At 43.4% G+C, this 21,169-nt stretch overlaps 1 protein-coding gene and 1 long non-coding RNA gene across 3 annotated transcripts in view; one reads left to right on the forward strand and one right to left on the reverse strand.

The window, feature by feature from the left end:
* The window catches only part of LOC135293974 (uncharacterized), an 18,743-nt gene extending 9,810 nt beyond the window's left edge, over positions 1-8,933 (reverse strand). Inside the window, exons 1-3 of the long non-coding RNA XR_010356090.1 lie at positions 8,821-8,933; positions 7,959-8,112; positions 768-953 (exon numbers count right to left, since the gene is read on the reverse strand). This is a non-coding gene — a long non-coding RNA (uncharacterized LOC135293974). The remainder of the gene's footprint in view (positions 1-767; positions 954-7,958; positions 8,113-8,820) is intronic.
* Positions 8,934-10,480: 1,547 nt separating this feature from the next.
* Positions 10,481-21,169, forward strand: part of DGKH (diacylglycerol kinase eta) — a 157,720-nt gene continuing 147,031 nt past the window's right edge. For both annotated transcript variants that reach the window (XM_064408688.1, XM_064408689.1), the window contains exons 1-2: positions 10,481-10,657; positions 16,801-16,986. In XM_064408688.1, coding sequence (XP_064264758.1) covers positions 10,601-10,657; positions 16,801-16,986 — 243 coding nt within the window. In that variant the 5' untranslated portion in view covers positions 10,481-10,600. The remainder of the gene's footprint in view (positions 10,658-16,800; positions 16,987-21,169) is intronic.

The following is a 21,169-nucleotide window of genomic DNA, read 5'->3' on the forward strand; positions in this document are numbered from 1 at the left end:
CTACCTTGAGGTTAATGAATCTTCATAAAGACATCAATATTTGTGGATTCACATAATAAAAGATGTGTGAAATTCAGCAGATCAGAGGTGAAGCTCCCCTTTCTGAGCCATTCCATGCCCTGAAACAGGTTTTTAAAATTAATTTTCAAAATGTAGAGCAATGACATAGAACCTGATCTATCTATCTCCATCTGCCTCCATGAAGGTAAGTGGTCTCATTCCAGAATTATACCAAAAAGACTGTGCTCATTATCTGTCCAGTCTCTTTTAAGTCCTTGTTTCTCCTGTTTCCTACATTATAAATTCTGGTGTTGTAATCCCAGACTGGCCAAGGCATTCTTCCTTAAAAATCAGTACACCAAATTCCATTCCTACAGTGACCACCCTGATGTTTGTAGTGCCAGAGTGTTATGGAACACTCCCTCCCAAGCTAATTTCAAAGCAGGTCCTTGTCACCACAGCTTCTTTTGGCTTTTAATAATAGTATAATCATTGTGACCCAACATCCAAACAACTCACCTTTATGGTTTCTGAAATTTTTCAGCCAGTTGACAAAGAAGTTATTAATTCTTTTACATTATTCATTTACTAAGACTACTACCATCCTTAAATTAATTGGTGTGCCCAGCTCACACAGCACCCTCCCAAACCACAGAACTCAATGTAGGTCAAACTGGAGGGAATTCAACCTCTTCCAAGTAATGCTCTACGTCTAAAGACACACAACTTGACTTTGAAACAACAAGTTCAAAGTAAACCGTTCTTACCTCCAGCTCTTTTCCTGAAAGTGTTCCTGTTATGGCTGAAGAATTTCCTTTCCTTTTTTTCTTTTCAGAAATCACTGGCAAATTCAAAGGTATCCCACGGCTTGGCATTTGTTGATGGAGAGAAGGCACAATGAGATTGCTCTTTGGTATCTCTGTTTATACTCTCAGTCCAACTTGGCTGTCAAGCTGTGGTTTAACAACACAGTGAGTCCATTTTTTTGGGAACTTAGTGTCAAATCTCAAAGCCATTGTAATCATAAGAATGCATTATGTGGGTGCAGAGTTATTCCACTGATTTGTTAACAATAAATTGAAGAGAGAATTTTGTCCTAGCAGATTAATGTAGATTTAATGTGGAGCAAGTAATTCTCTGTCTAGGCAACTTTACCTTTATGCTGTCTTCCTGAAACCAGCATAAAATAAACATAAAATTGTAAAGTGGATGTAAACACTCTGCTGTGTGCTCTGGCTAAACCAATTGAAATGTAGTCATATGCTCTTGCCTGATTTTTATCAAATTTGTACTGCTAAATGATGTACAACTGTGTAGAGCTGGTATTTAATGATCACAGAACCACTGTCTGAGTAGTCTACCAAAAACAACAACTCTGTGGTTAGAGAACTGAAGACATTTCACCTTAACATCTGCTCTTCACTGAGAATTACAAACAACCTCATCAGTGGAAGCTGTCATGTCTAATAAAAGGACAGCTTCAATCATTGCTATCTAGGAGATCATTGGAAGAATAAGATGAAAGATGCAGAAAATGTGCATCCACTGTAGAATTCTTAGTACTCTGGTATTTATTGTGACCCATACCTCCTTTAATGATAAAATATATTGTTTTTGTGGCAGGATAAGGATACTTGTATGCCCTTATTTGCTATAATAAAATAGATTTTTTTTTCTCTAACCTAGAGAAAATATATCATATTTCTGTGATTATAAAATCAAAAAATTCCCGGCTGATTATCTGGTCAGAAAAGATTATACACCATATATGCTACAGGATATTTTACTTGCTATTGTGGGTTGACCCTGGCTGGATGGCAGACATTCATCAATGCTACTCTATCACTCTCCTCTGCAGCTTGGCAAGGGAGAGAAAATATAATGAAGCGTTCATGGTTTGATATAAGGATAGGTAGACATTGCTCACCAAGTACCATCATGGGCAAAACAGACTTGATTTGAGAATATTAATTGATTTTATTACTAGCAAAATCAGAGCAAGATAATAAGAAATAAAATAAACCTTAAGAACACCTTACCCCCACCCCTCCCTCCTTTCCAGCTCTATCTTCTCTCCCAATGGCTCAAAGAGACAGGGAGAGGGGATTAGGGTCAGTTTATCACATGTTGTTCCTGCCACTGCTCAGGGAGAGGAGTCCTTCCCCTGCTCCAGTGTTAGGTCATCCTCACTGGAGACAGTTCTCCACAGACTTCTCCAGTGTGAGTCCATCCCATGGGCAGCAGTTCTCTACAAACTGCTGAAATGTGGGTCACTCTTTCATAGATAAAGATATATATTTCCTACAAAATTTTTATTTCAGTACAAAGTTTTGCATTTTTCTGTTTAGAAATATATTTGCTTATGTTCACCTCATCAGCCAATCCAAAGAATTTGTTTTAATGATTTGTCATTTTCATGGTTTATCATCTCCTTGGTCTTCATGACATCTACAAATATTGTCACTTAAAGTCTGCCTGTCTCTAACTCTTTCTCTGCTTGTTTCCATGGGATTCAGATGCTTTTATCTTAGAAACAGTTGCCTAATAAATCTGGCTGACCAGGAGCTGCTCAGTCTCTTCTAAGTTCCTCAGATTGGCACTTTTCCATCCAAAGCACAAACATTCCCACCTGGCACAGTTTCACCCACCAGGTCGCAAACATGAAACCCCCTCTAAGCTTCACAAACCTCACACAGGAAAAAAAAGTTGCTTGTAAATTGTATCACTGTTCTGACATTGTAGTAGTACAGAAAAACATAAAGCATAAAGCATCTTCAAACTTTGTCCTTAATTTACCCTTTTGCTATTCACCTGGTCAAAACGTATATTCTAGTCCCCATTGCCTCACTCTACCACTCCTCACAAGGGAAGATTTAGCTCCTCAGGTATTCACAGCCTGGTGGATCTGTTCACAGTGACATGAGCAAACAGATCTGTCTCCCATGCTGCACAGCATCCTAGCAGGATGACAAACCTGTCTTTCCCAGCACTCCACACCCTCTGTGGTCTGGACTGGCAGAACCCACCAGCAGTCACAATTCTTCCATCCAGTGACGAGAAAGTTCCATGACTGTTGCAAAAATCTCACTAGTCTTATTTCACCACACTGTGAAGTAAGATTTTTAGGACCAACTAGGTTCTAGGGAATATGGTTGCTCCTAAAATATCAAGGAGGGGGTAGAAGTTTACATGCCCGAACATGCTTTTATCTGGCAGTAATGGAGATTGGTAAATTCTATTAATAAACTCCTTAAAGCTGCAAGTCGCTAATAGTAGCACATACTTGCTCATTACACCTCACTGTAGTACTACTAATAAAAAAAATTTAACTGTGCAAATCTTCACTAAGACAATAAAATATTTTTCTCTAAAACCAAACATTATTCACATGCAAAGTCTGTGGTAAATGACACAATGATGTCCGTGTTCAGGACCCATTAACACCAGTCCTCACCCCTGCACATTCAGCTTTTCTAATCTAAAACATACAGTAATGTCCTTTTTGCTTAGTTTTTCATTTATCTAAAATAGGTTTGGTTATATCTAACCAATGTTAATTTGGAGTTCTCCCATTCACTGTGTTTGTTTTGTGGATTAAGACTATTTCTTTAAATTAGAAATATACCTTATAAACAAGGCTAAAATAATATGAATTTATTTTCTTTTCTGGTAAGTCATGTTACACCCTCTCTTTATTAGAAAGCAAAAATAGCTATACAAACAATCCGATGGGATCCCTTGAAAGTAATATGTGGGAAGACTATTAGAGCAATGCCAGAATTTCAAATCCACATTAAGTTAATAGAACCTATGAAAAACTTTGTGGAGCGATTTGTCCCCGAGATAATTGAATTTAAATTACAGGATTTATAGTATGAATTATTTTAATCTTGTTATACTTGACTCAATTGCTAAAAGCATCCGTTTTACTTAATATTGGTCTTTGTGGAGTTACTAACATATTTTATTTGTTACTGTTAGAAAAATGTCTCATTTTAGAAAAGTAAACAGGCACATCCTTCATTCTCTACTGTTTCTCATAGTCATCTTCCTTCCTCTCATACCTTCTTTATAGAGCAGATATTTCTCCTCTGAAATCTGTCAATTTGCAAGGTTCCCCACTGAGACTGTGTTCTTTCAGCATATGCTTGAAATTAAATAAATGGGACAAACTGCATCCTTAAAAGTAAACATATACTTCACTGGCTTGGCCACAGAAATACTCTGGTTTTTAGCACTACATCCACCAACTCTTGGGGAAACAGTTTTCTAGGGTTTTTTCTTTTCTGCTAGGACAATATTTGTCTCAGTATCCCCTAGCTCATCTCCAAAGAAGACCAGGACCATGGATGTGAGTCCATTATGTTACTTATTCAGATTGGCCACATGAATGCATTCATACTCATCCACCACATTCACACATCTAGTTGCCTCTTCCTTTCATTTGTGCAAGCAACAAAACTCCTCTGGGAAAATTCTGTCTCTTTCCTCTATTAAGCAGGGCAGATTGAGAAAAAAATATTAAAAAGTTTTAATTTTTATTTGAATATGTACCTTGATACACTTAGGAAAGAAAAATTACCAAAGTAGGAACATTATGTACTGATTTGTTGTAATTGGAAAGCAATACTGTACTTATTAGAACACAATAAAATAAATGGCTCCATCTAAGTGCCAGGCTATTGGGTGAGCTAAATTCTTTCCTTTTTCCAAACAAATGATTTTGCCACCTGTTTTCTCTTTTTTCAGTGTTAGGAGCAAAGCTCTTTTCTCCCACTCTCGTTTTTCTTTAGTTTTTTAGAGATTGTTTAACTAAAACCTCTACTTTAGTTCTGAGCATTTCAGAAGTAGTATATTTATAAATTTTTCTGTGATTTTGAAGTATCACATCAGTAACCTTCATGCTTTACTAATAATTTGTTTTTCTCTTTTAGAATAAATGTTTGTCAAAATGTTGTACCTGCAAGGTCTGAATGAGTTCAAAGTAACGGATGCAAAAGTTTGTGCCAGGCATCCCAAAGTGGGCAACCACAAATGAATGCTCCATCAGAGGTGTTTGGTTCATATGAAAAAACAAGGTTAGAATACATCCTGTGTTTAATCATTTCAGGTCTTTCAATAGGAAATGAAACTTTAAAAAAGGACCAAAAGAAGGAACTTGGGAATTACTGATCCATCACATAAACTTATATTCCCCACAAAATAAAAATAAAATGTTCCTAATTACTTACAAGATTACAGGGAGGGGTGTAACTAATACAGGCTTTTCATGGACAAATAATGTCAAACAAATCAGACCTGTGGATGGGATAGACTCACTGAAGCTTTTGAAACTGATGTGATATTTTCCTAGGAAACCCTGTTTCACCTGAAATATTCCCTGGTGCTCACAGATCTAAAAAGATGCCACCAGGAGAAAGGTCTGCTTTACACACAAACAGGAAGGACGTCTGAGTACTCTTATCAATGGTCAGGATGATCAATCAAGGAGTACGTCCATCACATCTGGGCAAACCCAGGCTGATGTTATTTAAGGTGAGGCCTCAGCTGGAGCATGCAGCTCAATGGGCACTGCATTTCAAGCAAGCCACAAGCAACATCTCTGAAGTGTGAGCTGAGAGGTCTGTGATGAGAATGAAATTAGGTTGGTTGAGAGTAGAAGTGTGTGACAACAACCTCTAAACCCAACAAAGTTATTAGTGAAGACTCACGGAGTGGTTTCCACATATTTATGGGGAATGAGATAGAAATTGGGCAACAGGTTTAGGTCATTTACTAGCTACATCCTCTAGGAAGGGTCTAAAGTCCTTGTCATCAGGGGTGTAAGAGATTGGAGTGAATTGCTCTTTCCAAAGGTGTTTTTATGAAACAAAGCTATTGGTTCACCAGTATCCTTAAATAAATTAATTAGTACATGGCCACAGCCAGGAGTACTGGCAGAGGTGGTTAGTGAAGGTTAGCAGTGGTTTGAGGAAGCACCACCTACAGCCATCTGTGCTTTCATGTCATTTTCCTTCTGACTTTCAGAGTATCTGTTGACTTCAGCAGAAAGTCAGAGCAGTCAAAGAGGTGGGATGACAAAAACACCCTCCCCACCACCCCTGCCAGATGTCTCAAAATAAAGTCCACAGGGAAAATACCATTCAACAATGTTAGTCCCTGATGTTGGCACTCAGAGAGAGGTGTTGAAGTAGTTCTCCATGCCAGCAGAACAAGCAAGAGGTGCTAATAGTGGTGGGGGGTGGGGAATTTCGAAGGGGAAATAAAAATGCTGTGAGGAAAATGAAGTGGACGGTAGATTGCCCTTCCATGGCTCTGCTGCTGTTCCAGTAAAACACTTTTTCCCAAGGCTTTTTTCTCAGTGACTTCTTTCTTTCTGAAGCACTTCATTTAGAAAGTAATTCTTCCAGCTGCATAAATTATTTCCCACTTGTAAAACCCAAAAATCAAGGGAATTGTTAAAAACCATCCTGTTGCTTACAGGTAGTTAGTTATGTGCTGAAGCAGTTGTTAGACTAATGAGAAGAAAAATAATGATGAACAAGAATGCACATGTTGGAGGAAGTCCATGAAAGAAAACTGTAGGCTGAAAACATTTCTCAGGTGCCAGTGTAAGTTCCAGGAACTAGGCCATGTAAACTGGGTGAAATGCAGAATTTGTTCAATAGTTTAGATGCTCTTACAAACAGAAAGTAGTGGATTTGAAGGCAACTATCAGAATGTTACTGAAAAAATATACCTTTATTTTTTAAATGACCCAATTTTAACTTCAGTTCTATCTGAAAGATACCAGAGAGGTACGTACATTTTGCTCTGCTTTTAATATATTTTTCATTTTAATGACCCAGTGCAGGTTGTTGCTACCTGTCTGGCTGGCAGGAACTACCATGTTGATGAAATCATACCTTCAAATGTTATGCAAAATTATTTTTAAAAAAGGCCAACTGGCGTGTTTACAGTGAAGAGAATAAAGAACAACATTTCCTTGAAGAATTTACTCTAATTAGGTTTGATAACTATATGCAAAGTAAAGTTGAAAGTTTCATGTTAGCATAAATTGATGAGAATTAGTTTATATTTGCTATGTAATATATGCTGAATGCAATGCTGGTGGAAAAATACAGAAAAATATTAAAAAGCTCATTCTTTTAGTGTCATTTTACTTCAACTTAGGAAAATAATTGAAAGCTCCTTTTTCCACCCCCAGAGAAAGGAAATGCTTGAAGTGGTGGGGACCTTCTTGTGAATGTCCAACCACAGCACTGGAATCGAAGTTCATATATTTAAGTGTGTCAAATATATCCAAAATATTTTGCTTAGAAAATGCAGGCTATTTTCAATTAACTTAATGTAAAAAAAAGTCGATAATGAAACATTTGATTTGTTGTTCAAGTTTTCACTGAGTCATTGAGGGCAGGGAACAAAAGAGAGAGAGGGAAAGGAGGCAACTTTGAACACACTAGATAGAGTAGACTACTACCAAGAAATTAAACCCCTAATGTCTAGACTGAGTTGGAAAAATTGGAAAAGATTAAAAAAAACCCCAAAATAATCCAAAGAAACAACATGACTTGGAAAAAAATATAAAAAATCAGAATGAAATTAAATTGACCCCCAGGCTATGTTGGAGATGTTTTGATGCAGTTTGGTAGACCTGATAGGAGAACTACTGCTCCTGCTCCAACTGCCTCCAATGGGTTTTTCTCCCAGTCCAAGGAGAAGGAAAGCAAACAGCTGGTCACTCCTTGTTCCAGCAGGCAGCTCCTCTACCCCTCACTAACACATCTTGGGTGTTTTCTTCCCCATAAGGATTAGTTGTCACATCCTTGCCTTGGGCCTAACTTCAGTTCCCTTGGCCCTCTGTATATGCAGCAGTGTGCCCCCAAACAAAAGTACCCCAATAACCCTGTGATTCTGACATCTGTCTTTAAATTCTTTGTTGGCTTTGACAGAATTACCTTTTCCAGCAAATCCTTCGCCTGTGATTTTCAACCAGTTCAGTCAAGCAGCAGAGAGACCTTGGTCTCATCAGGAACTGTGCTCTTCGACTCAGTGAGCAGAGGGAAATCACACAGGGCAGGCCTCCCTTAGCAAAGACAGCAATCTGTCATCCTGACAGAAAGAACGGAAAAATCAGATTTGGCATGCAGGAGCCCAAAAGGGTAGGGCTGAGCTGAATTGCATTGCACAGGTTGCACTTAGACCAAGCAGGATCTGTGCAGCAACTGATGCCTGTCCGTATTCAACAAGACCTTGAAATACACCTGCAACCTAAGTAGGTTGTTATAATCTTCTGGGGCCTATACTAGCTTTCCACTTATGGAAACCAAGGTTTGAACTCCGGGGAATGAAATGAGGTGAGCACAATTGCATATCTAGTCACAGGTATAATTCAGGACAGAAGAAACAGAAAATGGGGCTGGAGGCACAGTAAGAATCTGAATTTCAGGGCAAAAGGGGATGTATAGTGTGTGAACTGAAGTAACTTTAAAACTCTTAGAGTTTTAAGAGACTCAATATTTGTGGTTCAGCAAGCAAGGGAATGTGAGAGACTATATATGACATATATTTGATGGCAGGTAACTTTCACTACAAAGCTCCAGCATGACCAAGGCTAAAGAGGCCAGATGTGGAGAGGGATAAACAATCATCATGTGAGATCCTCCAGTGCATCATGAGGAAAGGAGAGGAACTGACTAATCTTACTCTGACACTCCTTCTTAGTGTAAAGCCCTTTATAACATGACATTCCTCAGTAGCTTCTCACACTCAGGGAACAAAGGGAAGGAGGCCAGACATCCTTGGGCAACTGTTGCTCACCTTTAGCTTCAGAAAGCTTCCTTCCAAAAACCAAAATGCTTTAAGTCATCTTGTTTTCTTCCTTTTGAGGTTACACTCATACCATCAAGGCAGTTCATCAACTGACTGCTGATAAACTTATTATCAACAAAAATAGTTCCTTTTTCTGCATCTGGAAGAAGTGCACCAGTTTCGGTTCCTCAAATGAGGTGAGCTGCTGTGGCAATTCTTTGGGCCTGGCTTAGTGGCACCATCTCAACTTCATGGGAGTATTTTATAGTCATAGTTAAATGAGTAGATAAGTAGACTAGTAGATTCATCTTTTTGCACCAATAGTACTCCTACATCTTTTAAAATTGATGGATTCAGCAAAAACTAAAGCTCAGATGTCAGTGTGCCTTTTTTTGGTATGAAAAAGCTTTAAAACACAAAGAAAATTAAAATACATTTTTAAAAACCAATTACAAATACAAATTCCTTTATTTTTTCTTCTGAAATACACTTTCTTGTCCATGTTTGTGCTTACCAAGTAGATGACCTGAAGATAACTTGTTGTAATCAAACATGGTAGCTGCAAATTCAAAAGGGCAGGCTGAATGTAGAATGAAGAACACCATTATTTTGGATGGTGACTACAAATTTTTTTTTCTCTCTCCTTTTCTACTTTTTCACATATCCCGCTATTCCACAAAAACAGGGAGAAAAAAATGAGTGAAAGTGTTGAGTTCAAAGGAGATACAACATCCACTTGAAGGGTTTTGATGCTTTGGCTGATGTTCAAGAGGATGCTGGTATCTAGTAAACCGAGAAGGCTGAAGTATACACACTGTGTATTAATAAAAGGTGTAACAGAGGGCAGAGAAATCCTGCTGCTCCATCAGGTTGGCATGGTGGCCCTGGAAATTAGGACCCCACTGTGTCAGACATGGCCTACACACCTGTGCTGTCTGTTCCACAGTGGCTCTGCCGCGTCCCAGGTCCCGGGAGTTTGTCTTAGCGTGCCCGTGGGACCAGCCGGTGCCGCCGCGGGGGAACGAGGCGCTGTTTCACCCTCAATTTAACATCCAAAGGGTGTCAAAAGCCCAGTACTGAGGAGTGGGGTCAGAGGGCTGTCCCAGCACCAGGGCCTTGACCCCGGCCCCTCCTGGCTGGCTCGGGGCAGGGTGATGCGGGAGCAGCGATGCTCCCTCCGGGGCTCCCCGCAACGCCCAGCGGGGCCCGCCGGGGCCGCAGAGCCCGCGCTCCGGGCCCGCTCCGAGGCCGGCGGGGCCGGCCTGGGGCCAGGGGAGGCGGCGTGTCCCCGCGGGGCAGGAGCGGCTCCCGGCGCACCGAGGGGCTTTCTCCCCTCGCCGCGGGCGCATCCTCGCCCGCCGGCCCCGCCGCGACGCCGGCAGCAGGAGCGGCCGTAAACCGGCTTACGCAAAGGCGATTTGCCCGTGATCCGCCGGGCTGCCCGGGCGGGAGGGGGCCGGGCGTGCGGGGCGGCCGGGACAGCGCGGCGGGCGGGAGGCGGCGGTGATGTGAGCGGCGCGGCAGCTGCAGGCCGGCTCCCCCGGGAGCCGGGCTGAGCCCGGTGGCCGTGGGAGGGAAAGGAGCCGGGCGGGGAGGGAGGAGGGGGCCTGGACATAGCCGGGGGAGAAAAGGGAGGAGCGGGACCGGGGTGGGGGGAGGACGAGCGGCGCCAGGGAAGCGCTGCCAGCAGGAGCAGCGGCAGCGGCGGGAGGGAGGCGCAGCCCGGCGGACCCAGCTCCGCTGCCCGTCGGCGCTCTCCCCGCGGAGGCTGGGGACCTGCTGTGGGGTGATGGAGGAGCATGGGTACCCTTCCTATAGCGCCCGCAGCCCCGCCTGGGAGGAGCTGGTAGGTACATGCGTGCCTTGCTGTTGCACAGGCGTTTCCAACCCTTTTTCCTGCCTGTATTGTTCAGCCGGGGGGTCGGGCTATCATCCTTATCTGTGCCCTCCAGCCCCCCCTTCCCTTCTTCCGATCCCGCTCCACGCCAGAGCCCTGCCGCCGGCGCTCGTCCCCTCCCCGCGGGGAGCGGGGGGTGGGAGCCTTTCGCCCCCGCCGTGTCTGGCCATTTGCTGACGAGCTCGTCCCTCTGGGAGACGAGGAGTTCATTGCCCTTTCTGAGTTTCACTGTCCGGGTGGAAAGCCTGGGATTAGCACCGAGAGCCTTGCCTTCAACTTTGCCGAGGGGGGTGGGTTGGATGTTGACACCGTTAAACTCCTTCTCTTAGCACCGCAAAAGCAACGTGTCCAAGCAGCGTTGGGAGGCAGCTTTCAGAAAGAGACACACACTTTCCCCCCTTTCTTTTTCTGGCGCTTGGCTGGGAATTGCTCCCATCGCAGCGGCAAAGCGGCACAGGGCTGGGGATACCCCGCTGTCACCCAGCCGTGTGGGGAAAGTGCCTTTGGGCCGCTGCGAAGGGAGGGGAGTGCTCAAACTGGCCAGGATTTGGAAAGCTGAGGCGAGGTGCCTTTGCGGTTTGTTTAAGCAACTGGAAGACCCTCCTTCCAACCAAAGGAAATCATGTCACCGGCATCCTCAGCAGGCGATAAAATCAGATTTCCCTTTTCAGGGCAGTCTGGTCCCGCTCCTGGGCTTTTCTCCATTGTGCAAACACACACACACACATCAGGCAGGGAGGGCTAAAAATAGGCTTTGGGTAGCTGCTTGGGAGATTTCAGGCTATCTAAGAGGTCAAGGCTAGGCTGCCTCTGGCCCTGAACTTGGCGAGGCAACATGAAGCATGGACCTGTGCCACTGCTAAGCTCCCCTTTAGATGGCTGTACCATGTTTTGCTAACTCGTTTTGTTGATCCAGGTTTTACTTGTAAACCCAGTTTTAAAGAGCAAACGGGGGAGACCCATTCTTTGTGTGGCTTGGTGTGCTCACCCTCAGGAAAGCAGCAGCAAAGCCCTGGAGATACCCACAAGGAACTAAGCTCACTCACTTCCTTGTTAGGATTTGTAGCACTCACAAATATATTTTTACTGTCCTAATATTTGTTGTTAAGTTGAACATCCCCCTTCGCTGCCCTCTGCAGTCCTCAAGCCCCAAAACTGTTGCTGGAGATGCAGCTGTGATAGGGAAAACAGCTGTATGTGTGTTCCGGTAACATGGAGCTGACATTGAAAGGATCAGGCAAGGAAAACCCGAGATTTTTGCCTGGAGAGATGAAGACATCGTGGGAGGAAGGCAGCAAAGTCAATTCCTGCGAATGTGTTATCCTATTAAACAGTGACATTTAAATTGCTGCCGTCATCCAAAACTCAGCTGAAACTCAGAAGGCAGATGGATTGCAGCCCCTCTCCGCTTGGAAATGCAGAGTCCTGGCTGAAGCATCCAAGCCCGGTTCCTTCCGTGCACACGGCTTAGATAAACAAGGAGCATATCTTTTTTTTCCTCCCTTTCCCCCTCCCCCAGTAAGGGCCAGGATTTGGGTCATGTTTATAATTTCATTGCTGCATTTGTTAAAGAGTACATCCATGAATGCAGTTTTAAGGTTAACCACTGCACTGATTTCCTTTACAAGACTCTAATTTCAGCTGATCCACTCAATCCTTTACCTGGTAACCTGATGGTAACATACATGATCTTTGTGGCAAGAGCTACATTGTTCTTTCCATCTGCTCATAAGCAGGCTTTTTATGATAATGGAGGCAAAGGGAGATTTAGGTGAAGACCTGAATGATGAAAGGGAAAACATATTATACTCTCTCCCCTGCTCTTAAAACATGAAACAAAGGGCAGTAAGATAGGGAAAACTATTTTTTGCAGGTTTTGTATCTGTGCAAGTTAATAACCTATGTAAATTGCCAGATTATTGAGAAATGCTCTTCCTATAGCCATTCTGAGAAATAAGTTATGGACATTATATGCAGTGACAAGTCCTTTGCTCATCAGGGTTGGATTTGTCTGTGTACTGCTTCAAATTTCTATAAAGTCCTTTCCTTAACTCACACCACACTTTTTAATGGAAAAGCTCTTCCTGAATCCAGTAAGAGTTGTTCAAAACCCCATAATGGAGCTAAGTAAAAGTGACTTAAAATGTAAGGCTCACTCTGCATTCTTGCAAGGGAGGTTTGGTGGCTTTGTAGTACAAATGGGCAAAACACATGACTCACAAAGCTCTGGACACAATTTTCATATTTTATATGAGACCTGAGTCTTGGCTTTACCTTACTTTTCAAATGCATACGTAAGTCCTAACACAGTCACAAAGCATCTGTTTACTTTTATTACCTGCCCTGGTTTGGACCTTTTAACTTCGAAGCATACAACATAGTTTATTAGTTTCCTTAATATTGTAACCTACAGGTTATAGAATTCCCTTGGCTAATCCCAATCCAGACACAAGTGATGTAGTTACCATTAACAGTGGTATGGATACATGTTGTTATATTTTGGCTTCCTCTTTGCTAAGTAAGGAAGTTGAGAAAGAATAGTATCACTAATTCGATCTGCAGAGGGAGTTCAGACAGGCAGATCTGAAATAAACTTGTTCAGAGTGGGGAGTCCAGCTGAAAACCACAGCTATCACTAACCACCAAAATTAAGAAAGATTCAATAAAATCTTTTAAAGATGGTGAATAATGCATTGTTAATCTGACACACTATTGATTCAAATTCCCTCAGAAAAACTTTCTGAGGTGAAGGATAGAAAAGCATTACCCTTTAGTTTATAGATGCCAAAGTGACTTAGAAAAAAAGACGTGCAAATGTTTGTTACAAAGGGAATGAGTTTTAGGGCTGAAATCCAACAGTGCGGCAATCTGTATTATAAACTATAATCTTCAGTGCAGCTAGAGTGCATGTGTATTTAGATTTTCTTCTATATTGCATATGCGTTTTAGTGACACATGTCCTATTGGAACTCAATGTGGTTGAGTTAGAATGTTCTCACAGTGTATATATATGTATGTTAAATGTACACAATATCACAGTGTAAATATGTATGTACTGCATAAAGGGCAGTTTATCAGCTGATATTAATTGCTGTAGCACAAATGATGTCAGTAGAGCTGTTTTTTGTTGTTTGAGTGTTTTCCTTTAAATGAGTATCCTTTCTTTATGCTTTTTAGTCCCTTGCTTCAGTTAGGAAATTTAAGGTCATTACTAAGAAGTGTGAAACTGTTAAGTGAAAGACACAGCACATGCAAATACTGTATGTGTTTTTAGTGGCTGCACATAGTCCCACATTGCTCAAGAGCTCAACTTGCAGAAGTCTAGTGGTACCATTTGTGCCAGAGTATTTGTAGCTGTGGTCACTGGGCTGAAAGGTGCTATCCAATATTTCTCATATTGAGTCTGACATCGATCACCTGGGAGAAATCCAGCTGCGAGATTAAGGGATAGAAGTCAAATTGCAAGTTCTTTTTGAGGCAAACTTCATTGCCACCTTAGGCAGCTTTATCTGGGTAAAGGCTGGAACTGGACCCTTTCTATGCTAACATGAGTGAGTAACTTTTGTATTTTCAACAATGCTTAACACTTGGTTTCTCATTTTGGAGAACTCTGTACACATTAAACAACTGCAGACTTTAGAGCCCATAACGTCACATAATCCACTATGTACTTCACAGAAACCATGTTCTCATATTCTTGTTGAAGTGTTCTTGTGGGACATTTCTTATCATTTGCAGACTTAGGTTATTGCTACTAAAATCTACTAAATACTAAAATTAAGTAAACTGAGAGAACATTCCTAGTACTTTTTGGTTTTTTCATAGCACTCTGCAGTTTACCAAGACATGAGGAAAGAGACTTGCTTGGAAGTAAAAGGCTTTCTTTCCTGGCAACCACACTTTTGTGTTTGGATAGTCATGAGTGAGGAAGAGCACACTGAGGTAACCCAGGTGAAGATGCATGGTACCCTCTGCATGGTGCAGAAAGTGTGCAGCCAGTAGTGCTAATAGTTGAGCTCTAAAAATGAACAGAAGTTGCAGAATTGTATTTATTCTAACAGTAACTACTACTGTTCAGCCAGCACTATTTAATTCAGTTGAATTAAATGTAGCCAGTCTTGCTTGTGTTCCATTAGCACCAAGTGTTTCTCAAATCACAATTACTATTATGTGCAATATGCTAAGAAACTATATCTTGTTGTCCCCTTGTAATATTCAAAGACATTTACCTTCAAAAGAATTAAGGAATTACAGTGAGACATGTTCTGGCATAATGTGCTGTTCTCTAAATTCACATGGAGAAGAGGAAGAAAGGAGGGTGGAAAGACAGTGTCCATAAACATTGCTTTTACTATCTTTCTTCCTAGCTGTGCCCTAAACTTACGTACTGAGAGCAATGCATACTTGCACCTGCTCAAGTTTGATCTCATGCTTTGAAAAATGGAGAACTCTCAGGTGAAGAGTGAGATAAGACAGAATTAGTCCTTAGTTTCACAATCATTTTGAGATGAGGTATTAATGATAGGATTTAGGCCTTATTAATATTTTGATAGAGCATGTAGGTAACTTGATCAAAATGCCTTTGAAATAGAACTTAATAGATATTTTGAATTTTTAAATGTTACTTTTGATATTTTTTAAAATATAACCTCCACAACTGGTCCTATGTGGAGGTGGGTAGTAGAATTGTATTTGAAGTATCTGCTGCAGTACACAGAACTAAGCCGCAAGAACTCCAAGGCTTCATGGAAATATTGCTTTCCCCTATACTACTAGAAATAAAAACCCTAATAAAAGAAATTGGCTGGACTATACAAACTCTGGACTATTTGAAATTCAGTCTGTGGCAAGGTGTCTGCAGTGTAGAATAGGTTGTACAGTTGTTTACTTTTCCTCATTAAATGGTTTGTATTTAGGTACTGTGGCATTATATTAGCATGTTAAGAGATGTTATTTCCCTTCCTGGAAATATAAATAGAATTGTGGGAATATAGAAGCCACAAGCATTGATTGCTTTCTTATGCTTAATCCGGTCCATGCAGCTAGGATTTGTGTGTTTTATTTAGTATTGCTGTGATTTAAACACTTATTTTGAACACTGACTACATACAAGCCACAATAATTTCAAAGTCCCACAATTCAGAACATGTGGTGACATTTCAAGATTGTGTGAGCTGCCAGATCTGAGATGAAAAAGGAAAACTGACCCTTGCTTTCCCCAGAAGTAAGGGCTGCTCTTTCACAAAGACAACAATGAACAGAACAAGAAGAAAATTAAGCTATTATGAGAAAATAACTGGAAAGCAATAGATACATCATCTACTAAAACTGTCCAAGGCTTTGGCGCTGATGGATAGTTACCACGAGGGCCGGAGGAATAGCATACAGATAAGGAGCCACTCGCACCAGAAGCTGTCTATCCCAGTCCCGAAGAGACATCCTGCGCTCCCCAGGGAGAGCGGCACAGCCCTCGGCCGGGACAGGGCAAGGTGCGGCACGGCCCCCGCCCGCTTTCGCCGTCCTTGCGCTCGGAGCTCGCCATTCGCCCCCTCCGAGTGTCCCCGGGCGGCACAGCTCCGGTGCCGCGCCCCACCTCGCGGCCACGCCGGGACACTCGAGGAAGCCCTGGCAGGTGCGGGGGCGCCGGGCGCCCTCCCCGCTGCCCGGCCGGACCGGCCCCGGCGCTCACCTGAGGGGAGGGCACGCTCCTGCCGGGGGCGGCCCGGCCGGCACCGGCGCCCCCTGCAGCCGGCGGCCGCCCCGGGCCGCTGCCTGTCGGCAGGGGCGCAGGGGGCCGGGCCCGTCCGCCCGGCTCCGCCCGGCGGCGGGTGGCCGTGCCCCGGTCGCTAGGAGCGGGCGGCGCGGCCGCGGCCTCTGCCCGTGGGAGGGGGCGGCGGAAGATGGCGGCCGGGCGGGCGGCCCCGCTCCGCTGCGCTCCGCCGGAGCCCCGGCCGCCACCGCCCCCGTCCCGCCCCCCCGCGCCGCCTCTTTCCCCACCCTCCCGCGCCGCCTCCTCCTCCTCCTCCTCCCCGGGGAGGGGAGCGGCAGCGGCTGCCCTGGCTGAGCCGGGCTCGTGTGCTTTCTCTCGGTAGGAGTCCGGGAAGATGGCCGGGGCCGAGTCGGGGATGAGCGGCGCCGGGATCCCGCTGCAGCCCCAGCCCCAACCCCCGGCGGCGGCGGCGGGGCCGGCGGACGAGTCGTCGGACAGCGAAGGGGAGCACGAGGGCCCCCAGAAACTCATCCGGAAAGTGTCCACCTCGGGCCAGATCCGCAGCAAGGTAAGGGGGGCAGGAGCCGGCCAGCCCCGCCGCCTTCACGGCCGATTTCTCCATCCCCATCCCAAAGCGGGGCTAACCGGGAGCCGGGGACAGCCGCTGCATCCCGCCCGCATCCCCGGGAGCGGCGGCGGGCAGGCGGGGGGGGTTGTGAGACAACCGTGCCTCTTCCTTCCTTTCCTCTCCCCTCCTCCCCGTCCAGCTGTTGCGTCCACATCTGTCCCCGGCTGGCAGGAAGAGCCCCCCGGGGCTGCGGCGCTCCGCTTGGCCGGAGGGGAAGCTGCCTGCCCCGGCAGCCGCCCTGCCCTGCCGGGCGTCCTGGGTGTGGGGGAAGCGGCGGGCTGCCTCCCTCCCTCCCTCCTTCCCTCCGGCTCCTCTTCCTCGGCGGCGGGCACCGCTGCCGCGGGGATCCCGCCCTGCCACCCTGCGGCGCGGGTGGGCTGGCTCAGCGAGCCCTTCCATACCCGCCGCCCACCCTTCTGAGTTCCCCGGCGGTCCCGGGGAGAGCGGCAGGCACCGAGCCCGCGGTGGCACGTCGGGCTCCTCTTCGGGAGCGCCGCCAAGGAGGGAAAGGCGGCTTCCACTTTGAAAGGCACCTCGCAGAAAGAGAAGTAAACTTCTATACATCCTCGCTCGTAGCATTGGATGCGTAAAGCAGCTGTCAAAATTTTAGGTTAATGCAGGTTTTTTTGGCTGTCTCGGGCTGCCGAAGTTGTCCCAGTGGAATTAACCTTTTTCATGGATGTTGAATTTATTTCATTTCCACCCCCCCCCCCCCATAAAATCAACAGGCAGGCATTTGAACGCATAAACATAATGAAACAGACTTGCTGTGTAGATCCCATGACTTTCTACAAACCGTGGTCCACAGTCAGTGATGGGCTCTGCACAAAACCCCCTTGGAGGGAGTTTATTGATGCAATGACATGAAGATCAGGGTTTTTCTTGGAAGTGTCTGTTTTGAGGGGCAAAGTGACTACATGCAGGCCTGAACTGATCACACTTAGGGTTTGACTTCTACACAATAGGTCATGTGGTGTTGTTTCCTCTACAGAGCACCCATTAAAGTTAGTAGTTTGTGAAGTCCTCTCCGGTTGGTGCTGTTCTTCCCTTGGGCTTTTGCACCATGCACTACGTGCAAAAGGCCACCTTCAAACAGTGATTGTTAAACAGTAATGTTACTCCGTTATGTGAGGTGGAAAGCAGTTTTGTTCCTGAAACCTCCTAAACAAGATGTGTCATTTCATTTTGTTGCTAAATGTTAATTTTGCATTTACTAATGTTAGGCCTGGTTGAAAGGTTACTAGATTAAATAATATACAACTGTTTTATTGTGTTGGAAAGGTAGTTCTACACAGATTTTCAGCTTTAACACCCTTTTGTGTCTTCAGAACGTTTTAAAAGTTACAGAGCACAATGCCTTTATTAGCTGTAGTGGTATTAATGCATTTGAGTGTTTGCTCTCAAAGAGGTTGATACTTGCATAAGGAAAACATGCCTATTATGAATGTTATCGACACAGGTTGGTGAGTTTGAGATCCCAGCCAATTCTTGCCAACTGTTACAGATGGGTGGGATATTCTGTATCTGAAGGTTGTGAATGAATGCTGAGCTGGGATCCCCTGAAGATCTAAGACAGCTCTGCAAGTCTTGCTTTTGCTTATCTTAGCTTGAGTCCCAGTTCTATTTCTGTGAATCAGATATATATAGGAAAAACTGACTGCTGACATAACTGGAGTTAAAATGTTGCTTTACTGGTTGCAATTTACAATAATATGCAACTCCAAATATAAACATCTTTCTTTCAATTTAATTAAAAGTGATATATCATTGTTAAAGATGAGACCCATGTTAAATAATTCAGTAGCACTTTATTTTATAACTCACAATGCATTATTTAAAAGTAGCTATATTTAGACAGACAACTCCCATTTAGTTTAAGGGTGTTGTATGTTTGCTGTTGTAGTAGTTGGTGATCAGTGGTTACATGAAACCACTAGAGCAAGGAACATCAGGGAGCTGCTCTTTTACCCAGCCAGTCCCTTTCATTCAAATTAGATTTGTTAAGCTTCACTTACTTGGTGGATGTGTTTGTAAGCTAAGGTTTTAATTAAATGGATTGAGTTTGTTTTGCATCTAAGAATAGACTTTTGAAAGAACCCAAAGCATGTATATTACATTTATCATTGATGCTTGTGGGCCATTTAGGACTGTGCTATTTTTCTACAGAGGTTGCTTATTTACTTACTTGAAGCATTTCAGCGATGTGGTATCGATTCCTTAGCTCAGAACTGTACCCAAAAGTCTCCACTGATAATTGTTTTTGTTTTACTTAAGGAAGATGTTATTTTTAGATGTTTTGGTACAGTTGATCATTTGTGAAAGCTACCATATGGTGATACTTTGCAGACAGAATCACTCAGGAGTGGATTTTTTTAATGTGTGTATAACAAGATTTAGGAAATATACGTACAAGAACAAACCACCCCTTTTACTAGCACAAACAGAAGCCTAAAAACTTCTAACATCTGTAGTTCTCAAAGGCAGTTTTTACTCTTTGCTCTTTTCTTCCTAAATAAAACCAATTGATTACTTAGCTGAGGGCAGGGGGTGAATAAGAGAATGAGAAGATGCAAAGCAAGAGTATTGTATTGGCAGATGTAATTACACCAAAGTTTATTGCTTGTTTGTGATATGCTAATGATTGGTTCACAGTTCTGTTTAGAAGACTGTTGTCCAATTTTGCCATAGCTTACACACACTGGATAGCAACTTCCTTGGCAAGCTGTTAGCTTGATTTCAGTGGAGCTACTTTTACAGTCAGTTGCTAAGAAAAACAGGTTGGTGATATGGCTGGACATCATTGTAACTTCTGTTATGGGTGCAGTTTTAGTTTATGCATATCTATCTCTTAAATTTTTGGAATACTTTAAAGCATATCTGTGTCAAAGTGTGGCCATTGTTAATTACGCCAAAGAGAAAACTTGAAGATCAACATGTGTTTGTGTCTGCCAACTTGAGAAGGAGGGAAGAAGTAGTGGTGTAAAGGACTATTCTTTAGGACAACATGTTGCTTGTCACTAGGAACTCTTGGCTAAAGCCCCACACTTGGCTGTAGAGTGACACTGTAGCAAGTAGGTACCTTTCGGGAAATCAGGACCAAAACTGATTCAGACTTCTGTAAAATTAAAGCCAGTATCTTTAAGTGTCATCCTGGAAGGTTTTTGTATCTGTGGAGTTTGTTTGTGTTCCATGGAGGAAACACTAGTGAATAAATGGATGACAGGTATGCTGTGAAGTTTGAGCACTTTTGAGCCAAAATCCCTAATGGAAACAACTCTTCGTTTTGTAATGTCTACTCATCTTTCCCCCTCATTTTGGGATACCTAAATATTTAGCACATAAAACATGCCTGCGTAAAAAAAACCAAAAACCAAACCAAAACAAAAACCAAAATCAACAAATATTTTAAGAATATACATTTTGGATTTTTGAAAACTTTTTAAAACTGTAGTCAGACAGTTTTGAAGTAGTGTATATGATGATACTGGGTTACAAGCAGGGTTACATTGGAGATTGAAGTAATGGAAAGTTCTCCATGTGTGTGTTAAATTTGGCTTCTTCATTTTTAAAGATGCTGGTTAAGACAGGCAGAGTCAGTGCCTTCCTTAAACAGATGACTTCAGTTCTTGGGGCTACAGCCTGAAAACTGCCTGCCATCAGCTGGCTTCTAGTTGCTTTAAAGTTAATCGCTGTAGTGCAAAGCACATTCCTTAAAAAGATGGCCTTTCTTCAGTTCTTTATAGCAGAAACATGTCGACAAGGGAAAGTTCAAATTAGAGCTCACACTTTTTCTCTTTGAATTCTCCTCACCTTGAGGATCAGAAGATTAATAAATGAAACAATCCCTGGACACGTGGAGGTATAGTTGTCAGATGAGCACAGTTACAGCTCCCACTCTTGTCTTGAGTACTCTGCAAAAAACTGCGTATGAAGAGTAGCACTTTTATCACTGACCTAGCTTCCTATTTTAATGGCTCCATATCCAGTTAATGCAAACCTCTGTTGGATATGTGTTTTGCTCTCAAATCTGCATTGAGTAGCTGGCCTGTGTTTATTTTTGCATGAAGCAGACATTCTGGAGCAGAAAGTACAATTTAGGAAATGCAAGAAAATGTGGTGTATT

Source organism: Passer domesticus, chromosome 2 (assembly GCF_036417665.1).
Source record: "Passer domesticus isolate bPasDom1 chromosome 2, bPasDom1.hap1, whole genome shotgun sequence".
In the NCBI taxonomy this organism is placed as follows: Eukaryota; Metazoa; Chordata; class Aves; order Passeriformes; family Passeridae; genus Passer; species Passer domesticus.